Consider the following 23,520-nt stretch of genomic DNA (forward strand, 5'->3'; position numbering starts at 1 on the left):
TAAAGTCAAACGCTATGAGAAACGTGGTGAAAAATTTACATTCATCCCTTGTGATTCTTTTCCCAGTTTTGCATGTTACTGGATTCCCCATGGTGTGTATACTTCATTGAAATTTCTGGTGGAAGTTAGTTTGCACTCAGAGATAAACAATGCAAGAGGTGTAAATAAACAGAATTCTCTACCCCACAGCTACTCCTAACCAATGTCTCAGAGTGTGCTGGCTCCCTCTCTGATGGGATGCTTCCATTTGCCAGTACACAAGGAATTAGTGAACATGCTCACTTAAGTCCTCCCGGCTGACAGATATAAAGTTTGAGTTTATCTAGGAGATAGCTTCTGTGACTGTTCTTTTGCAGCTCTGAGTTCTTGGCATGAGTGAATGTGCTCACACCTTACAAATATGACAGGAGCCAACTGATTTTTTTTTTCTTTTATATATATCCATTCTTGATGACATTGATCTCTTCTGCCGCTTTCACTATGGTGGCATTCGCCGTGCTGTGGGTCTGGGTAGTCCTGAAAACAAAAGAAGGGAAGACAGCCTGGTCACGAATGAGTTAGTTGCCACAGTTTTCTCATGAAACAAATAAATCCTTTCATGTTCTACTTTTAAGGATTACAACTGAGAAATAGAAATATAAACTGAAAGGTCTTCTTGCAATAGCAGGAGGTTTAAAAGATGTAGGTTGTTGAAAATGAAATCATTCCCAAGTTAACCTTTTTTAACAAAACATTATACATTATGTTCCTATGTGTTACATTTTTTTTAAATACTTTACTTCAATATTCATGTAATATATAAAGGTTTGGTGAAATTAGGTTTAGTTAGGAAAAAAGCTGGTGTCACCTTTCATCTGTGCAAGTTGACACCAATGTGTCATAATATTCTTTATTTGGGGAAATGAATGTATTTTGTAAAAATTTAAGGAGTTAAAAGACTACTACAGGGGATACAAGGGTAGTTCAGTGGTAGAATTCTTTCCTGCTATGGGGGAGACCAGGATTTGATTCCCAGCCCATGAACTTCCCCAAAAAGCAAACAAAAGAAAGGAAAAAAGAAAAAACAAAACCAACAAATTAAACAAGTGATGTTGCAATAACAGAAACGCACATGGAAAGAGAATGAAATATGACCCCCACCATACAGTATACAAAAAAAAAAAAAAAAAAAAAAGACTACAGGTTAAGAACATTTTTTGGGCCTGTCTTTTCTCCATATTTTAAGCTATGTCATTGAAGTAATAGTTTCCTGGTATAAAGTTGGTTAAAATTTCATCTGTTTATAGATCATTTATATATGTTATATTTATATTTATATTATATAATATATGAGTTTTCTATTGGTTTTGTGAGATAGTAGATATCTTGTTACACAGTGATATAGGAATGATAAAACTATAATTTATCTTGCTTTTTCATGTTTTTAATTTGAAGATTAGATAAAATGTTCAAGATTGAAATTTGATGAGTGGTCAAATAAAACTATGGAGCTCTAAAAACAAAACTGTGGAGCATACTGCTGGTGGGAATGTTTAATGGTGCAGCCACTATGGAAGATTGTTTGGCAGTTCCTTAGGAAACTAAATATCGAGTTGCCCTATGACCCAGTAATAGCACTACTTGGTATATCCCCAGAAGAGCTAAAAGCCACGACACAAACAGACATTTGCATACTGATGTTCATAATAGAATTATTCACAATAACCAAAAGATGAAAGCAAACCAAATGCCTGTCAATAGATGAATGGATCAACAAAATGTGGTATATACATGCGATGGAATATTATGCGGCAGTAAGACAAAATGACGTCCTGAAGCATACTGAAGATGAACAAGATTGAAAGGAGTTATATAGACCTACGTGTCCCACTGACTCACACTAGAGATATGAATGAGTTCTCATAAGAATTACTTCAAAGATATGATTCTTGTATAAAGAGTGCTTAAGTCCAGGGTTCAGGGGAGAAACTGCTATTGCATGCTATGAGCTATGTTCAAAAGGAAACCATCAGCACTACCACAGCAACAGCAGAGGTAAATTATGGGGTGAGGGACAAGAGTTAAGAGGAGGTTTAGGTTTCCTATTTGGTGAGCGTGTGTTATTGATTTCCTATCTCTTGGAAACAATGAAATTATCTGAAATTGAGAATGTGTGGATTGTGGACTTTGGGCCCTGTGCACGATGCCCTATGAATGCAGGTGGCTGAAGGATGCACTGACAGAGAAGTAGATTGGTGAACAATGGTGTATGCTTACGAACAAAGGTTGTGCTGCTACAAAAAGGAAGAATGTCATGAGGTATGCAACGATGTAAATGAACATGTGGAACATTTGGTGAGACAAAATAAGCCCAGAAACAAAAAAATAACAATGGTATGGTTACCTTTAGAAAATGCTTATAAGAAGACAGGGGCCTAGATTGTAAGCTTTTAGAGCAGACACATTAAGTCCGGAGCGGTGATTGTTATTTCTGGATTTTGAAAGGCTGTTTTATATAGGTAAACTTGATATTTAGAGATAAGAATGAAGTTGAACAGGTTGGGGTTAAAGTATTCAGAACATGGGGGTAAGGAAGACAGTGTTATATTTTAGAACCACATGTATTCTTTGAGACCAATGGAAGAAAGGTTTATTTGATCTGGAACTGAAATTTTCTGTAATGCATAATCTATTTCAACCTATCTGTATAGCTCATTTGAACAACTGAAACACAGGAAGCACAGAATAAGAAAGAGGTCCTTTAATCCTCTATACGTTATTGTAATATCTGGAAACATCCTAGAATATATTAAGCAGATAATCAAAAAGTATTGGCAAAGTCCCCTTAAGGAGGGGAAAAAAGACTATGAAACTATTAAACCTTACCATCAGGGAATCCCCTGATACTGTGTCAAACTTCAGGAATACTCAAATTAATAGCCCATGCCCTGGATCATGAGGCTCACTCTTGTGAAACTTATGTAGGTAGCAGAGAAGCTTAGACTACCTACAGTCATGCTTAAGAGTTACTTCTGAAGGACCTCTGTTGTTGCTCAGATGTGGCCTCACTCTCTCTAAGTCCAACTCAGCAAGTGAAATCATTGCCCTCTTCCCTACGTGGGACATGACATCCAGGGGTGAAAATCTCCCTGGCGACAAGGGAGACGACTCCCAGGGATGATTCCAGACCTGGCACCATGGGATCAACAATTACATCCTGACCAAAAGGGGGAAAAGAAGTGTAATTAAAAAAGTGTCAGTGGCAGAGAGAGGCTACTCTGGAGGTTGCACTTACCTTACTCCCTATCATAAGCTGCCAATCCCCAACCAGGACCATTCCAGCCAATACTAAAGAACACCTAGGGCAATATATAAGATCCCACAAGGGTTCCAGGCACTAGAATAAATTTCAAGAAACCTTCAAGCTCCATATGGGTCCCTGCTTCAGCTAAATCCTGAAACCTAGCACAGCCTCTCTAGAACATATTACTCCCTACCCCATATTACTGACAGACCCTTCCAATATCAAAAAAATTAGAATTGTCATAGCTCAAACAACCCTAAAGAGAGGTATGGAAAGATCAAAGATGATGGTGGAATTATACATAGAAGATAGGACTTAACAAATGAATATAAATGCTGAATCATTAAATTGCTATCTATTTTAGTCTCCAGTATTTTAGAGCAGCTGGAAGTAAAAACCTAAAATTGTGAAATTGTAACCCGTGTCAAAGTCTGAAATATGTTCTACAACTAAATGTGGTGCTGTGCTTTGAAATTTATAGCTTTTTTGTATATATGTTATTCACAAAAGAAAAAGAAGGAAAAAAATGTCGATTGTGATGATAAAAAAATATTTAAGCCCTCTAGCCTTCCATATTCTGGAGCAGCTAGAAGGAAAAATATGAGAGGATCGTATGGTAGCCCATGACAAACTCTAGAATCTGTCCTGTAACCACTTGTTGAAGAGTGCTTTGAAAACTATCACTTTTTTATTTCTTTGCTTTGTGAATAAGTTATACTATACAACAAAAAAAGTTAAAAAAACAAAAAAACTATGGAGCATAAAATGTAGAACTGCTAAAGTATCAGGAAGGTTCCAGGAGACATTTCATGAATCTGAAAGTAGTTACCCTGTTTCACTGATCTTTCTCATTCTTCTGCCACAATAGTGGGGCCTGGCTTCCCCCTGTCTTTGGAGTTAATAAATTGTCTTTGGTTGACTCGCATTTTGAGGTTGTCTGTTGTCTTTAACATGTCAGAAAGTTCAACAACTTCTAAAGAGAATGAAAATCATATTGTTCAGACAGAGTGCCCTTTCCTAAGTTTTGTTTTATTTGATTCCTACAATAGCGAAGTGAAGTAGAGCAGAGAAAAAATAACACTTTGTGTGTGGCGCAGGGGGGTGGGGGATAACACTTTGTGGGGGAGGGGGGTCGGGTGGGGCTGGAAACCTAATGCAGTTGAGTGACTTTTGTTCAAGGCCACAAGACCCCAGGTCTTAATAATTTTCATTTGAGGGATAATTAGAAAATGGTCTGACTTTTGTCCTCACCGAGTAGAAGCTCCCATCATTGATGAAATAAAGCTATCCCTTAGGGGAGAGGGTGGTTTGAAGAGATTTGAGTGGTGATGCATTTTGAAAGATTGTGGACTGCATATTTGTATTATGCTGACTTTTAATAAATGACTTTTGAATTAAGACAGTTGGTGGAAAACACATTTGTTTTCTTTTTTTCTTTTTTCTCAACTCCACAAATATTTATTTAGTGCCTCATAACTGTAAGATACTGAAGAGATGCTACATAAAATGAAAGAAAGCAGAATTTGAAATAGATTTAGAAGCTCCAGGCATGGATACACACATACACAAATTAATCGTCACATTCAATGACTTCTATACTAATATTTATGATTAATAGACAATCCCTTCTTCTGTTTAATGTTGAATTACTATAGATTATTCTTTGATTCATAAAATAGTCAAAATTATTTTCTTTTTGATTATAGATTCACAACATAAACTTGGATCTTTTTGATTATAGATTCACAGGAATTATCTCCCACTTGCTCTTTTTAGAACATAGAGATTTGAATGGAAAACAGATTTGTACATGCATTGGGGGGTTTATTTTCTTATCAAAAATGAAATCTACAAATTCCAAAGGAGAGCTTATATTTGCATAGATAAAAGTTTACAAAGTATCACCCTTATTTAGTAGTTAATTTAATTTAATTAAGCCAACTAAAATTTTACTTTATCCAACCTGAAGAGTTTTCCTAGATAACCGAGTATCTTTTCAATGAAGCTAAAACTTTAGTTTAAAAGTATAAAATTTTGCTATCTAATTTAAGAATAAAACATAATTTGTGGAAAATTGTGAGAAACTACTACTACTTTGGTATACAAAAAACAAACAATTTCTAAATTGTTAAAATAGATTTGGGTTGAGTCTCTAAAGTGATAATGAGGTAAATGTTGTAATGTTAAATAACATGGATGAATTTGTCCTCTTGATAAATGGCCCTTTGAATCACAATGTGTATTGAGTACCTACTAGGTCTAAGTCAGTGCTTAAGCCCCTGTTCCCCCACCCCACTAAAAAGGAGGGGGAAGGCACACCCAGTATTGGCCTGCCTCTTACTCTGCAGATATTAGGATTAGCACCACCAGCCAGGTAGCAAGGTGTGATGAGGACATTTGGTACTGTGACTAATTTACTGTACATAAGGTTGAAAGCACAATGGAAAAGGAAAAAAAGAGGCTTTCAACTTATCACTACCCTCTAGCATCTAATTAGTAGCTCCTCACACAATGAAAATGGGCGTTAGAACAAAACGTCTCTCCAATTTAGTAAAAAGTGCTACTTTTCAGATCCTAGTGATATAAATCCTTCTATGCTTGGAATAAAATCTATAGTATCACAATTTTTAAATATTAAAGTACCAGGGAAGTATTGAGGCTTCATTCTTTAATATTTCCTTAACTGGCTTCTGAAAATAAATGAAGCCTGGAATCTTATTCCAATTATTGTGTTTTGCTCACACATTTGTTTTATGACTTTCACTACATTTTACTTTTTAATGCACTCTTAATTATGCAATATTCCTTTTATGACAACAACTATGAGTTGATTATGAAGAGTTGTAAGTTAAATGGATCCGAAGTCCTTATTCTTAGAACTACTACAGAATCCTAACAATATCCTCTCTTGCTCCCCACTTTCCATTTTTCACACAGCAACCAGAGAAATCATTTTAAAATATATCAGTCATACATCACTGTCCTAATTAGAATCATTCAATAATCTTAGGACAAAATTCAGTCTTCTTATCTCAGTTTATAAATCCATACTTATCTTTCTCTTGCCTTCTTTTCACCCTCAGTTATTCCCAACACAGTCTTTCTTATTTCCTTATTTGGTCACCCTAACCTTCTCTCTGTCCCTTGACAATGCCAACTCCTTTCAGCTTTAGCATTTTTGTACATGCAACTAGCCTTCCTGAAACCATCTGCCTGCAGATCATTCTAAAAATGCCTCCTCCTTGCCATTCTGGTATCAGCTAGAATGCCATGAGTTCCCAGACCACCTCGTCAAAATATAATACTCTCTTCCCAATCATTATTAGGTCATTTTATGTTTTTTTTTTTTATAGCTGAGAGTTGTCTTTTTTTTTTAGTTTTTGTTGTAAACAAAACATTTTCAGATGTAAACTCTCAGAGAGTGATGCCCTATCTGCTTTACATACCACATTGTAAGTTCGCCATACATATCTGTTGAAATAATGACAAAAGACACATGTTAGAGAACTTTTGTAAATCCTGAGGTACATCCAGATTTAAGATGTAATTATTAGCTAAGCATCAGTCAGACAACTCTTTCAGTCATATCTGCCCTGGCAAGATGGATAAAAACAGGCATAATGTGTGAGTGTGTGTTTTCTTTAAAGAGTAAGCAGATGAGTGGTCACTTTTTGTTCGTGGAACACACATTTTGATATTGATTTCTTTTCCACCTACTGTTCATCTTCTGTGTTGGAAATAATTAAAGCCTGTGAACTGAAGTGAAGGAAACATTTTACAAAGCTGAATAACCTAAAGTGAAGACAAGGGTATCTAATTAGTCTTCCTTGTGACAATCATTTTTTTTTTTTTGGTTTAATATTCTTTTCTTTAGAAAAGAAGTCTAACAGTGGTGCATATGTCAGTGACTCTACTGTTAATTAGTAGTGTTCACCATACACCTACACATTTTCCCTCCAAAATATCCTTTTATATTCTGGAAAGAAAAAATTCAATTAGACAGGAGTGTTTGTGAAGTATATATCATGGGTTTTTCTAAAAGGGATGTGTCTTATTATGGAAGAGAGACAATCTCGGCTAGAACATCATATTTTATGTAACATGTCTGGTATATTGTTTAACAAAACATTTTATGGATACTTCATTGGAACATGACTTGATTAAAAAGCAGGACTAACATTCACCTGTGTTTTCTTTTTTATATCCTTGAGATATTTTCCTGTACTATTCTCCTTCTAGCCACAAGCTTATTAACTTGGGAATGAGGTGACAGAGCCTTTGTCTTCAACTCTTGTAATTATAATTAATAGTAAGTTAAAGGGGGAGCAGAAACCTTATATTCAAAGTTTAAAGTAAAATGATTTTGTGGCACTTAGCGCAGGTGTCATGCAGAAATTAAATAAGAGCTCATTATATTTATTAATTAGAATTTGGAAAGACGTCTTTGAGAATGAGAGCCATTCTATGGTTATAAGATGGACACCTACTACTGAACAGGTCTTAAAGAGAGCAACCATGGCATCTTCATCCTGGCATGCCCAGGGTCCAGCACAGCCCTTATCCTATGGCCAGGAATCACTTCATGTCAGTTGTATAATGAAGGCAGGGCAGGTATGAATGTGTAACACTGTTCACTGTTTCCTTCAGTGCATTCCTCAAAACTGTATCCTGAAAGGAATGGCCATAAAACCTCCTTATGTTCATTTGAGGAAGTATCACTTATGGGGAAGATACTTATGCATTCTTGTCAAAGGAATTGCCATCAAGTAAATCACAGCAATGTCCAATATCTAGAGCAGGAAGGAAGCATTTTTTTTCCTGTCTATAAACTTCTACAGTGTTAAGTTGTAAATTTACTATCCATGATCTTTAATAAAATTGTCACATATGGCTTGCAGAAATTAATTATTGAAGAAGCATGTTACAATGAATTTCAATAATATTGAAAAATAATAATAGTTACCATTTATGAAGAATTGACCATGTTCATATATAGTTCTATTTTATTCTCATGACAACCCCTATGAATCACTCTCATTATTCTCCCATTATAAAGATGAGTAAGGCAGGCAATGGTGGCTCAGTGGCAAAGTTCTTGCCTGCCATACCGGAGACCCTGGTTTGATTCCTGAAGCCTGCCCGTGCTAAAAAAAAAGAAAAGAAAAAGATGAGTAAACTGAGACTGAGTAATTACCAAAGGCAATTATTAGGCGGACTGACCCCAGGCAGGACATAGCCTGTCTGTATTTTGATACTGAGTTTTATGTATCTAGCATTGTTTTAAACACTTCACATGTATTCATTTATTTAATTCTCACAAGAAACCTATGAAATCAAAATTATACTATTCTCAATTTTCAGGTGAGGAACCTGAGGCAAAAAACTAATAGATACAAGAGTAAAAACTCAAACTCAAGTAGTCTTAGAGCCACACACTTAAAATACTAGATTACTTCATGCCATATACATTCTTTAGACCAGGGGCAGCACACAATGACCCATGAGTCAAATCTGGTCCACCACCTGCTTTTATAAATAAAATTTTATCAGAACTCAACCTTGCTCATTCATTTAATGTCATTTGAATGACAACATTTAAATGTTTCTTGCCACAATGACAGAGTTGAGTAGTTATAAAAGAGACTATATGGCCTACAAGCCCAAAATATTTATCTGGCCCATTACAGCAAATGTTCACCACCACCGATTTTAGACTGTGAATTCTTCTATCTCAATCATCTTTGATCACCATCCTGAACCTAGCCGGTGTGCCAACTTACAGATGGTCCTTGAAAAATTATCTCTTTTTATTTTAGCTGCCAAGCCTCCCATCATCAATTTAACTTACAAAAGTTTTTTTTTTTTGCACATTGAGCTTGCTCTTGTAAAGCTTATGTATGTAGCAGAGAAGCTTAACCTACCTGTAGATATGCCTAAGAGTTACTTCGAAAGGACCTTTTTTGTGGCTCAGATGTGGCCTCTCTCTCTCTGAAGTTAATTCTGCAAGTGAAATCATTGCCCTCCCCCATACGTGGGACATGACATCCAGGGTTGAAAGTCTCCCTGGGGGCACTGGAGGGATGAGTCTGACCCTGGCACCATAAGATCAATAATGCCATCCTGACCTAAAGTGGGAAAAGAAGTGTAACTAATAAAGTATCAGTGGCAGAGAGAGTTCAAATACAGTCAAGAGGTTACTCTGGAGGTCACTCACAAGCTTCAGTGGGACCTTGCTACCTACCATAACTTGCAACTCCCAAGCAAAACCATTCCAGCCAATCCTAAAGAACACCTAGGGCATTATATAAGATTCTACAAATGTTCCATGCACTAGGACAACTTTACAGAAGAACTTTACAGAACTACTACCTCCAGATGGGTCCCTGGACCAGATAAATCCTACAATGCGGAGGGAGCGGCCTCTCTAAAACATCAACTAGTTCCATCCCCCTATCCCATACATATTATTGGACAGCAACTAGCTCCATCCCCCTATCCCATATTCCTTCCAGCATGAAAGAGTGATTTGGGCATAGCCCAAATACCCTTAAAGTGTGGGAGAAAGCTCAAAGTGATGGTGGAATTACATAGAGAAGTTAGGGTTTAAAAAATGAGTATGATTGCTGAATCATTATATTGATATTTATTTTAGTCTCCAGTATCTTAGAGCAACCAGAAGTAAAAACCTAAAAACCTTGGAATTGTAATCCATACCAAACTCTGAAATCTGTTCTACAACTAATTATTGCAATGTGCTTTGAAATGTATTGCTTTTTTTGTATATATCTTATTTTTCATTTAAAAAGTCCACTGTGATGATAAATATATATATATATATGTATATATATGTATATGTATATATATGTATATATATTCCTTCCAGCCTCCAGTGATCTGGAGCAGCTAGAAGGAAAAATCTGAGATGATGGAATGGTAGCTCATGACAAACTCTGGAATCTGTTCTGCAACTCCTTGTTGAACAGTGCTTTGAAAATTATTGCTTTTTTCTTTCTTTACTTTGTATGTATGTTATATAATAAAGTGTAAAAAAATAAAAATTGAAAAACCAACACACACAAGAAAAGGTTTTTGCACCTTGAATATTTGGTAAAACCATTTACAGCTAAAAAAGGCCTTAGAGATCATATGATCTAATCCCTTTTTTCCATTTCACGATATTATTTCTTACGTATTTTAAAGATTCACTTCTCATAAACCGATCTATACATTTGGAACAGAAATGATAATTGTACTTTCACATATGAGCATGTGCATGTAAATATGCATACAGATAGAGAACCTTTTTCTTTCCCTTCATAGCACTTACAGCTATATAACTTTTATAAGTTGTAATTATGATCACATTATTTGACTATATTCTCTCCCTGCACTATATATTCCACAAAGTCTCAGCTCATTCGTCTTTTGTCCACCATTATATACACAGCATATGTCCTAGTGCATTCATGTTTCTGTGTTGCTTCAGCAATAAGAAAACCACTGGAGAAAAATTTTATCAACTTGCAAGGAAAATTTGGAGCTGGATGGTCTGATTTAAAATATAGCCTCTTTAGCATATGTAAAACTCTCTCCTGAGCTGCTGAAACAAAAGCTGGATATTTTAGAGGTCATAAAAGCTAGATTTTTTTCCAGGTGATAAATTCCAGATAATTCTAGTTTAATTTATTGATCTTTTGCTTATTTACATGTTCTGCATCATCATGTATTACATGGATAATAAAGGGAAAACAAAGGGAAATATCTTTATATCACACCATTTTTCCAATTTTTGACCTTGAGGCTTGAGAGTTTCTCTAGCTTGAGTTGAGGGATTTGTACAAGGACAAATGTTGAGGCCTGAGTATACTGGGAAAATTGTCAATGAATTAAAAGCAACTGGAATGAGATGATCAACAGTTATTTAAATATTTTCTACATTTATTCTTTACAGAGTAGTCTATAAAATAGGTGAATAAAAAGTTAATATACTCTGGGCAGGCCGCGGTGGCTTGGCCAACAGAGTTCTCGCCTGTCATGCTGGAGACCCGGATTAGATTCCTGGTGGCAATTAGATTCATGCAAAAAAGAAAGAAAAATTTAATGTCCTCTGATAACCTCAAGTACAATACAAGGCTCTTACTATTAGTGTAAGAGAAGAAATTAGAGTCATATTAAGTACAGGATGAAGTACATCAGCACAGAGGTCTTATAAAGACAGGGTTGCAGGAGAGATGCTGCCACCTAGTTTCCCTTATATCTCCAGAATGTCTCAACTCCAGAGGGTAAAATCTTCTAACTCCTAAGGCTGATGTGCCAGGTGGTACACTGTAAAAGGTCAATACTGGGAGGTAGTATCTAAGATCATGAGCCTCAAAACCAAGTTGTCCTGGTTTCAAAGTCAGCTTCCTTTTATTACTAAATGTGAGACTGGGCAAATTACATAATATCTCGACCTTTGTTTTCTTAGTCATAATATAGCAATACTAATATACATAACATGTACATATTATATACATATACATAATACAGGAATACTAATAGTACCAAGATCAGTCACTCAATCATATATTTGACAAGCATTTATTGAATAGTCACCATGTTCCAGACACTGTTGTTGGAGATGCAGCAACATAAACCCCTGCCTTCAGGAACTTTCATTCTACTTGCTGTCAGAACGAAGCATTTAGCACAAGATCTGGTGTACAGGAGGTATTCAAGCAGTATTAGATATCATTATAATTAATATTCTTAATTGATGATTATAAATGTCAATGCCTCATTATGAAATTGATAATACCACTGAACTACTGTTATGTGGGGAGAGATTTTTGGTCTGTGGTCCTTAATCTATTTTCCCCATCTAGATCATGTCACACATAGACTGATCTTAGTTGGAATGTGCTGTTCTTGATTGGGGATCTTTGTTTCAAAGACTCAGTCTTTGCTGATATACTTATTCAGTGAATAATTTAATAATAGGTCTTTATCAATTGATTGCTATGACAGCCTTAAATTCACTCCTATATGGAAATACTTCTGTTACTTAAAATCCATTTCATGGATGAAGTGGTGCTTGATTGAAATCTTTGCAGAGTGGTTAGAGAAAAGTTATTTATAGGTGAGAGAAATATTTTAAAAGGGGCCAGTAGTAGAAAAGGCAAAGGTACAAGAGAGTATGATTAGTAAGATCAGGCAATGCAGAGTGGATGTAGAAGTGCAGTTGATAGGAAGGAGGCCTCAAATTAGAGAGGATGAAGAGTACAAAAAAAACACATTCAAAACTAATAACCACCAATGGGTTTGTAATTATATTTTTCCCTTAAGTTCTACAAATGGCTCCCCTAACAAAAGTCATTTTGGAAAGTTATCTTTCAAGGTTTGTAAAGACATCAATGATTTTAGTTATCTTCACTTAAAGAGGGTGATTTATCATCTAGTCAAGTGTGCATGTGTCTGCCAGGAAAGCTGTGAGCCAACATACATCATACTCAGTAGCTTCCAGGATTTGGTTTGCTTTCTTGCGTGTATTTGAATATAGAATTCATTTCCATCTGACATTTTTTACCTCTCATCATATTTTTCTTCTAATTAAGTTCTATAAATGTATTCTCTACCCAGTTTGAGCTGCAATAAATTCCTTTCCTGAACTGGCCTTCTGAAAGTCACAAGCCAACATTATGATGAATTACAAAATGAATAATTTCCCTTTCACTGTGTTTATTTTGGGCAGGAAAATGCTGGAGAAAAATGAAGCAGTGTTTCACTAGAAAGAAAGCCCTGCTCATAGTGGTTACAGATCTGTGAGCTGCATGCTTCCAACACTGACCCCAGCTGATTTTCAAAACCCTTATAGATTAAATGCAAGGAAGTAATTTTTTAGTTCATAATTTTGGGTGGTTATAGTATTCATGGAAGGGATTAAATAATGAGAAAAGTGTTGCTCTTGTGTAAGCCCTGGAGTTACCCATGTAGATATGAGACTGATTTCCTAAAAGTCATGTTGTCAAAGAAAGGGACAAACTATTCACGGAAGAGTGGAATATGTGAGAAGTGAGAAGTGAAGTGCAATTTATATTTTTAAGTCATTATTTGTTTCACTTCACTACATAGGCAAGTAAATGTATTATGCCTTTAAGTTGAGATGGACAAGTTGAAAATTGAACAATTTGTTCCTAATATGTAAACTAGTTTTAAAAATGATGTGTTTAATATTGTATACATTTATAAGGCATAGATGAGACTATATAAATAAAATTAGTGCATTGTCATAGATAAAATTCAGGCATAAACCTTGTATACTCTTAATTTTAGAATAATTGAGCTCCAATATTTAAGTAGCTACAATGATCATAGCCTGGTTGAAATAATAATATTTAATGTGTTAATCATGAATTTTACATACTTCATTCTCATTTCCCTCTATGCCTTTATAGAGTGGGAATTGCCTTATGCATCCTGAATTCGTTATTGTAATTTGTGTACTGTGTGTTGACTGAAGCCAATTTAAGTGCTATATTAGTACAGAATTTGAGCTCTTTCACTTTGTATAGATAGTGGGCCATGGAGTTAATGTTTCATTTATAGTATTTATTATAGAACTATGATAATGTAGTTATTATTCATGTTCCTTTCCTACATAATGCCTGATTTAAGACCACTATATAGTCCGAAAAGAATTTTGTTCTCTCTATTATAAGCATGGCTACTAGTCCAACTATAATGAAGCAACAATTATCATTGGCATAACTTTTCTTTCCTATATTATTTGCAAACTAGAATTAGACATGAGCAATCACCTAAGCCAACCACCTAATTTCCCAAATGAGGAATGAGATTCAGTGAAGTTAATTAGATTGATCGAGATCAGAAAGCTATTAGAGTTAAAGCTACAGCCAGAGCATAGAACCTAGTTCTTCTGACTTCTGGGCCAGCCCTCTATGAACCATGCTGCCTTACTGAAACGGGATGTTTGCTGCCATTTCAATTTATTCATATTGAGAGACCATTCACTGCTGTCTCCTCATAACTCTCTGTTCTCCTTTTCTCTTCCTGTACAGTGTCGCCGTGCATCCCTGCAAAGAAATGCTCATCTCCTGTGGTGAGGACCGCCTCTGGAAGGTGGTGGGGATCCCAAACGGCAACGTGCTTCTCACGGGATCCGGCCACACTGACTGGCTTTCAGACTGCTGCTTCCATCCCAGGTCAGTGCACACAGCTCCCTGCACCAGCCTGATCCCTCCAGGGAGCGCGCTTGTTTACTCTGTTTCTTCTTCTCAGCTCACTTTGATGACAGATTCCCCACATACACACCCCCTGCTCCGACCAACCCCCCCGCTCCGACCAACCCCCCACTGGGGAGCTAAGCATGTAGATAAATGCTCCTTGGGCTTTCATTATATTGACTTTAGATTGATTGCTTTTGATATTTGGTACATGTAAAACGTAGTTCACATGCTGATGCATTTAACAAGAGTAATAAGCTTCCTGGGACAAACGTTATTAATGCTCCTTGTGCTCACAAACCCTGACAAGGCACACAAAATTCTAGTTAATAATGCATGCCAGTGTTTACTTTGCCTCTCTTAATCTTTCAGTTTTTCTTTTGGAATTAAGTTATCCAACAAAAAGTATCAAAAAACTAAAACCAATTTCTTTAAAAGTTCAGTGACACTCAAGATATTAAAGAGAGTGAAGCAGTGTTCAAATCATTGAGACCTGTTATTTTCAGATTTCACTAAATTTTTATATCCAAAAGACCAAGGACACAGAGGAAAAAAAGTTCGTAAACACACAGCTTCCCTGCTTCTGGTGGACAGAAAGTCCTTGTGGTCAGCTACTGCCCAGTTCTGCTGTTTTCTCTTGTTCATCATTATACTTAACAGCTGTAAACATTTTTGCATCTTGATCTTTCTAACATTCTCTGGCCTGCACACTTTTGGAGACACCCCATTCTAAAAATCTACATTCTTCCCTACTATATAGAACACATACTTTTTGGTTCTAAATTTTAGGAAGTTAGTCAGGAAAACAAAACAAATAAATATAAATAAAATGTTCTTAAATAAGTATTTCTGTCCTGCTTCAGTGTAGCAGCCAGAGGTAATGAACTAATTTCTCTAGATTTGAGCATACCCAGTTCCTAAATCAATAAGGTTTCCCTGTGGGTATATTATGATATTACTTCCTGTAGGGAATAGAATCCAGAAATAAGGTTATTGCTTCCACATTTAGTGAGCTCAGGCACCAACTCCTCTTAAGAACCATTCCCGAACACTAGTTTGACTTCGTGTCTGTCGTGCCTGTGCTCAGCGCTACTGCAGCCAACCAGAATCCTAGAGGTCAGTAGCACATAGTAATAAAATACAGCCTATGAGCTCTGCCGTCACACAGTCCTGGGTTTTAATTTCAAGACTGCCATTTACTAGCTGTTTGTCTTTGAGGAGGGGACATTTGACTTTTCTGGCCCCCAGCATCCTGTTCTATAAAATGAGGATAAGGAAGAATTCACATGGTAGTCCTGATTACCACATTCTACTGTCAACATTGATTTCCTTGTTTTTGTCTCCACCTCTCTCTAGACATCATGAGGCTGGTATTTCTACCACCTTGCACAGGACCAGGCATATAGTAGGTGCTCAATTAATTTTTGTCTAATGATTAAAAATTCATTAATTTGGGTCAAAGCTTCTAGTGTGTTCTAAGTCCAGAGCCCTACTAATATTAAAAAGAACAATAACTTTTTAAAATTTTAGTTTTATTTTCTAATCATTTAACTTTAATAGGCAAAGTTCTGCTATGCTGTGCTTTCATCTTTTGGTTATTATACATTCTATCTTCACAAATATTGGTAAGTTCTGTACATTGTGTGTATTTTGACATAGCTATTCAGTGACTCATCAACTTAAAATGAAACTATTCTAACTACTCTAGTAGATATCTAATGTTGTTCTACTCTTTTCCCTAATACTACTAGATGTAGATTTTACCTAGATTAACTCTTTTAGTTAAAAAAAAAAAAAAAGAAAAGATAGGGAAACCTGCTCTATATTATATGTACACTATAGTAAATTTTGGTGAACACTCTACTGTATAATATTGGCATTACAAGTCACCATAGCTATTATTTTTTTATATGTCTGTATTTTAAAGCTCAATAATCGCCTATAATATTTATTCTTAGATGCATTCTTTATTGTTTTTTTCATGTTATCGACCAAAGCTCTTTTTTTTTTTAACATCTTTGTCTTACCCTTAGTATGAAAGTCAAAGCAATTATATTTGAAAAAAAAATAAATTGTTTGGAAATTTGTAAGGAAAAGGATATCGAGAATAACTTTTTAATTTTTTCATATCTTCCTAAAGTTTAATTTATCTTTATTAGTAGATTTTTTACCTGAATTTATAAGCATATAGTGTATTCCATATTAAATAGATAACGAGAAAGAGAGGGTGCCACCCTCTTACCACTTAGGAACATAAAGCCCATCTTGAAAGCCAGCACAATTAGAAGTGCATCTTATCACTTTCATTGCTGCTGGGCATACTAATCACATTTCAATAATGCCCTGTTGCTATGATACCCAGTGACTCGGATATTTTCTCATTAGTGCTTGACCACCACACAGTCCTTTCAATAGATCTTCCTGTTATCCCACTCAATTACTGAAATTAAAATGAGGGGAGATACATCATTATTCACTTATAATATGAAACAACACTCAGTACTTCCTTATGGGAGGATTGTGCTGCTGCACTGTTTGCTTTCTTTCAGAGCAAGGGATAAGAATAACGGGAGAAATTACATTTAGCCATAAGTAAATTTAAGTGAGAGGTAGTGAATATCAAATGTCCTTTTTGTAGAATTCATGGAAAGAAGAAATGTTTATTAGAAACAACCTCAAGAAAAGTTATTTGGGGCTTATTTGTAGTGAAGAGATACATCTGAGTTTATGGTTCATAGCTCAAAGGTTTTATAATGCTTAATGTATGCAAATCAATACTGAATGGGTATATGTATACATATGTGTGTATATGCATACAGATATTTATATATATGAAATGTTGATGACTTAAAATATTAAAAGTTGATGAAATTCAGGTTTCTAAAATTTAAATTTAATTTTTATTTTAGCCTATGTAATTTCGGTCAGAATAAACTGTTCGTTATTGAAGACAATATTTTTCCTATCTATATATATCCTTCATCTCTCCTTAAGTCACCAAACATAGAACAAATTTGATTCAAATATGGTACTTTGATCTGTGGTTGGATTTTCATTTAATGAATGAAATCAGTCTTCCTCAGAGCCCAGCTGTGGGATCAGGTTGATTCTCCTCACCTGGAAACAACCCACAGCACTATACCGACACTGTCTTACCTTTTTCCTGTTCATCACATAGGAAATAGAAACTCATACGTTCTCTTTATTGTATTTTTAATTTCAGTTGCTCTTATTGAGGGTTTTCTGTAACTCTCAGTTGGTTATATTCCTGATTACTGTGGTAGCTGACAGAACCACAGTCTCTTCTGACATGGCGGCATAACCCAGATTTTTTTGGAGGTTATTCCTACTCCATATGATTGGTAAACCTTGGATGACCCAACTCAGTGTTCACTGTTTTCTTCCCTTTCCCATACCAGACAGCTTGAACACATAAATGAATGTACAAGAGGGACAGCAATATTAATAGGCAAAGGGAGGTTGATAGGTAATAAACTGAGATAGTAACTATCAGTTGAGGATTCAGGTAGTATGATGTTAAAATATGTAAAAAAGATTTTATAAATACACAAAGATACTGACAAAACCATAATCTTCAGAGTCAAAGACTTTAAAATACCTCTCAACTCTATACTCTCAAAGTATAGACAAAATTATACTGCAATTAAAGAAATTATAATATAATTATTAAATCTATTGAATAGTATATATTAATTCTGTACTTCATGAAGAGAGACTATAGATTCTTTGAAATCATTCAATTTCTTTAAATGCATAAATGCTAAGCGAAAGTATAGCATAAATGAATTCCTTAGAGTAGAAATGATGCAAACCAAGTTTTGTGACCAAAATTCATCAATAGGAGGCACGGGTGGTTCAGTGGGAGAATGCTCGCCTCTCATGCAGGAGACCCGGGTTCAATTCCCAGACCATGAAAAAAAAGAAAAAAGAAAAAATTCAATAATAAAAGAAAATGAAAATATTTAATAACTAAAAGATATAATAAAGTATGGATTATTCAAAAACAAATGAGTTCAGGTCAAAGAGAGACTATAAGCTATCATTACAACCTAGTTCTAATAGGTTGTAATAAACTATCAGAATCCATACTACGTATCAAACTTATAGGATGTACCCAAAATTGTAGTAAAAGTAAAAATCGTAGTGTTAAATGCTTTATTATTAAACAGCGAATTATGAATTCAATTTAAAAGTAAATATGTGCACCAAAATGTAGAAAACAAAGGAATGAATTAATAATTAAAAAGCAGAAATTAATAAACTAGAACAAAAAGAGTAAAATATATTAATTCAAAAGATTTTTTGAGAGAAAAATAAAATAAGGGGCTACACTAAAATAAATGTCTTAAAAAAACTAATGGAGAAATGAAAGAGGAAGCAGAAATATAAACCTTAGCAAGAGACTAACATAAATATAAATTTGAAGTTGTTGATTAAATAAGAGACTTCTATGAAAATACACATTGTCGATATTGACTTAAGGAAGAATAGAAAATCAGAATGGATTAACAGCAAAACCTTAGAGAGCTTTTTTTTAAGTCTGTCCTGTTCCCATGTTGAACAGTTTTATGATTTTTAAAACCCAAGGAAAAAAAAGCAAACAATTGTCAAAATTGTTAAATTTCAAGAGAACAGGGAAAATAAAAAGGACATGATGCCAAACCTAACAAATATAGCACCCACGCAATAACTAGAGTCCCCTTTTACAATTATCGATGCCAAACTTTTAAAGAAATCATAGAAAATGGAATTCAGTTCTATGTAAAAAAAAAAAAAAGCAATATACTATGAACAAGGACAACTTGTTCTTATAAAACATAGAATGCATGAGTGACCCAACTATGAGGAAATCATATGATAAATCACATCAATACATAGATCCTGAAAGTTGCTTTAAAAGGTTGAATAAAATCTGGCATCGATATTTGTTAGGACACATGTTTACATATATTTTTCAGCCCTAAAGGTCATAATTGACCAAAGGAGTAGGTTTGGGTTTATGACAGCTGGGAACTAAGAAGATCTGGCAGATGAATGCAGCGTCCATGATATTCCAGGTGAATATCATGGAATTGGATGAGTTAACATAGGAATAGGAGCTACATGTAATAGGGCTAGGTGGGAAACATAAAAGCAGGCAAAAATGTAGCTAATACCTCAAATCCAAATGTGAACAAGGGCTGATTTGTCGAAGTTCTCATTTATCTATGAAAGCCTAGTTACTTCTCTATTTGGAGTACATTCTCAGTAAATATTAGACACTTTTTTCTTTCCCTTAATAATAATGATTACTTATTTTTATTAAATTATTTTCAACACTGACATTTTCTGATATATTTATGACTCCAAAAAGAAAATGTGTACAAATACTTAACTGTAAACATTATGAAAATATTATGCAGATTTTATGCACGCTTAAAGCAGTTAAAATCTCTTACTGCAAAAGGGTCAGTCTTCCAAAGGCAAGTTAATGGTTCAAGAAAACATTACACACAGAAGTGATCATTGATTGTTTACAGTGTAATTGGTATTGTTTGCATCTAAGTTTTTAAGTTAAAAGGTCCTTAGTAGAAGGAATTGTGCATTAAAACATTTGTTAGGTATGGCAGGTAATTATTTAATCACTGTATGGCCTGGTATTATATTTACCACTAGATGGCGATATTACATTGATAAGGTGAGGCACTCTGTTTTTACTGGGTAGACTGATGAACTAGCTGTTGAAAGTGATTCACTGGTGACTGAAAATGACAAATGATTTTGAGCAATGCAAGGAACCAGAGCAGGGAACATGCATGGATGCGATCTTTGCACAGTTGAAAAAGCAAAATGTGTGATGTCAAAAAGTTTTAATTGTAAGCATACTGTACTGCAAGGTAGAGGCTATGCTCTTAAACTGCTAAAATATGGAGTCAGATTTTCAGGTGCCCGATGTTAAAATCCTAGCTTCATCCTTGCTACTCTTGTCAATTTGATCATCTGTGAAATGGGAATAATAATAATAATACCTACTTGGTAGATTGATCGTGAAGGTTAATGTTATGATATATATGAAAAACACAAACAATATTAACTGGCTTATAAATGCTCAAATATTAGCTTTATTGTTTTTTATTCATTGATAGGAAATTCAGAAGGTATAAAGAATTTCTATAAACAGCTAGTTCTAAACACATTGAGCTGAAATGGGATGAATCCTTTGTGATTTCTGGATTATACATGGCCCCAGTAGAATGTTTTCAAACCAGGAAACGTTGGTTAACAAGATGACATCTCAAGTTCTTAACAAGTTAACCACCAAAAAGTTACAAACTGAGCAATGCAGTGGTGACTCAGTAGCAGACTTCTCACCTACCATGACGGAGACCCGGGTTCAATTCGGGGTGCCTGCCCATGCAAACAAAGTTACAAACTGAAAAACCAATGAATATAATTAATGGGAAATAGGTATGTTGTCTGTCTGTTCTTAGTCCTTGAACAAGTGTTTCTTAAAAATTTATAACAATAAACTCATCATATTTCTTAAAAAAGAGGGAAATGATACTGCACATTTCTTGGGTATATTTTTGACGTTCTAGATTATGTTTAAAAGGAAAAAAATTGGCCAAACAAACCACCATCAAAATTACTTTTCAAGTTAGTATTTTTATTTTGTTTTGTTTTGTTTTGAGGAATGTAAACCATATAGTAGTTAACCTCCTTCTTCATCTGCAGGTATATTTTATTATTGTTAGTCCATTAGACTAGTTTTGGGTGTCTCAAACACAGAGTTGCATAACAATCTCCAGGTTAATGTAATGGGTCCATATGAAACACACTGTAGTAACTTAATAATATATTATTTGGGCTTAATCTATACCAAGGAAACGCTCAATAATAGCAGCATAGTTTTGGATGTAAATATAATGTCCAGTGCTCTGATGCTCGGTATTGCATTTTTTTTTTATGTATGACCACAGTGTATTATGTGAAACACCATGTATCTCTTCACATGTCGCTATAATATGAAAGAGTTGGGATTAGTTTCTTTAAACAATTTCACAGTATTGTACTCTATCCAAAGTTCACTGCCTGAGATGAAAATAGAGCTGACAGCGTCCTTAACTTCTATGAACTCTACGAGCCGATTTATGAATTGTGAATAAATGTGCCTCTCCAAAATGCTGCACAATCTCTCTTCCTTGTACAAGCTGCCTTTTAATATATTAATGTAGTACCTAAAACCATAGTGTGAAAGTCACTTGACAAGTGTGGTATTTAATTATAAAAAACAGAAGCATAAGGAACATTTTTATTTGCTATAAACATAAAGCAATCAATTCAAATTTCAACCATACTGAGGAGATCAAGTATCATCTTCTTAAAGATTGTGATGCCCTCCTTATTCCTGAGCTGCAGAGGTAGCTGCTGTCATAATCTGGAAACCCCAGTGGATTTTTTTTTTTTTTTTTTTTGCCAGTATGACTCTGAGCGCCATCTGTTAAATAATGATTCTCTACTCCCCATTCTTTTGAAAAGCTATATACTATGGTTCTATTCTTAATGTAGTTTTTCATCTTTATAAGGGGCTATTCACTGCAAATAAAGCATCCTTCTTTAAATAGTTTTGTGTCTAATTCTAAAAGTAATACATGACCACCATGTAGAAAAGTGTTAAGAAAAGAAATATTTCTCATAGCCGCATAGCTCAATTGAAACCACATCTTCTCTGGAAAACCAATATTGCAAGAATTAATTCTAGCCTCATACATATGTGAAAACTCTTTAGCTCCTCTGTGTAATTATTTTTTATTTCAACTTTTTAATTTTGAAATAACTTCAAACTTGCAGAGCACTTGCAAAAAATAAAATAAACACCATTCAGAGAGCTCCATCTGCCCACCTTTAATGTATTCTCAAAAATCACACATTTATATAAGTCTAAAACGTTTGGTTTATCATTATATTTTATGCATTTGCCTTTTAGACCCTGTAAGAAGTTCAAAATGGAGTTACAAACCAAAAAGACAATTTATAGCAGTTTGAAAATGTTGTGCACCCCAGAAAAGTCATGTTCTTTAATCCTGATTCAATATTGTAGGGTGGAACTTTTGATTAAGTTGTTTTCATGGAGATGCGACCCACCCAATTGTGGGTGGGACCTTTTAATTAGGTGGTTTCCGTGGAGATATGTCTCCACCCAGTCAGTGTGGGTCTTAATCCATTTATTGTAGTTTTTTGAGAAGGAACTATTTTGGAAAAAACTCAGAGCCAACACACAGATGTTTGGAGATGCAGAAAGAAAATGTCCCCAGGGAAGCTGTTTAAACCCAGAAGCCAAAGGACCAGCAGATGCCAGCTATGTGCCTTCTCAGCTGACAGAGGCATTCCATGCCATCAGCTTTTCTTGAGTCAAGGTACCTTTATCTGGATACATTAGTTTGGACATACCTTAGAACTGTGAACTTGTAATTTAATAATCCCCATTTATAAAAGCCAAGCCATTTCTGGTATATTGGTTTCTGGCACCATCAGCAAACTAAAACACAATTCTACTGGTATTTATATCCAGCCATGTTGCTGTCTTTATTGGAGATATTTATTTCTTATGCAGCTTCAGTGTATTGTCTAGTATCCTTTTTTGTCAACCTGCAGAACTCTCTTGAGAGTTTCTTGTAGGGCCAATCTAGGGGATGAAATCCCTCAGCTTTTATTTATCTTGGAATGTTTTACTTTCTTCCTAGTAAAACAGTTTTCCTTCATATACAATTCTTGGTTCACAATGTTTTTTTTTTTTCCTTTCAACCCTTTAACTATGTCATCCCTCTTCCCTTCTTGCCCTCATGGTTGCTGACAAGAAATCAACACTTACTCTTATTAAGTCTCTATTGCATATGACACATTGGGACTCTCTTGCAGCTTTCAGAATTCTATCTTCATCTTTGACATTCTACAGTTTGATTATAATGTATTGCAATGTAAGTGTATTTGATTTTATCCTATTTGGAGTTCATT

At 34.9% G+C, this 23,520-nt stretch overlaps 1 protein-coding gene across 7 annotated transcripts in view; it reads left to right on the forward strand.

Annotated features, from left to right (window-relative positions):
• SPAG16 (sperm associated antigen 16) overlaps positions 1–23,520 on the forward strand; it is a 1,149,776-nt gene that overhangs the window by 558,510 nt on the left and 567,746 nt on the right. For all 7 annotated transcript variants that reach the window (XM_077155025.1, XM_077155020.1, XM_077155022.1 and 4 more), the window contains one exon: positions 14,341–14,484. In XM_077155025.1, coding sequence (XP_077011140.1) covers positions 14,341–14,484 — 144 coding nt within the window. The remainder of the gene's footprint in view (positions 1–14,340; positions 14,485–23,520) is intronic.

Source organism: Tamandua tetradactyla, chromosome 3, assembly GCF_023851605.1.
Source record: "Tamandua tetradactyla isolate mTamTet1 chromosome 3, mTamTet1.pri, whole genome shotgun sequence".
NCBI lineage: Eukaryota > Metazoa > Chordata > Mammalia > Pilosa > Myrmecophagidae > Tamandua > Tamandua tetradactyla.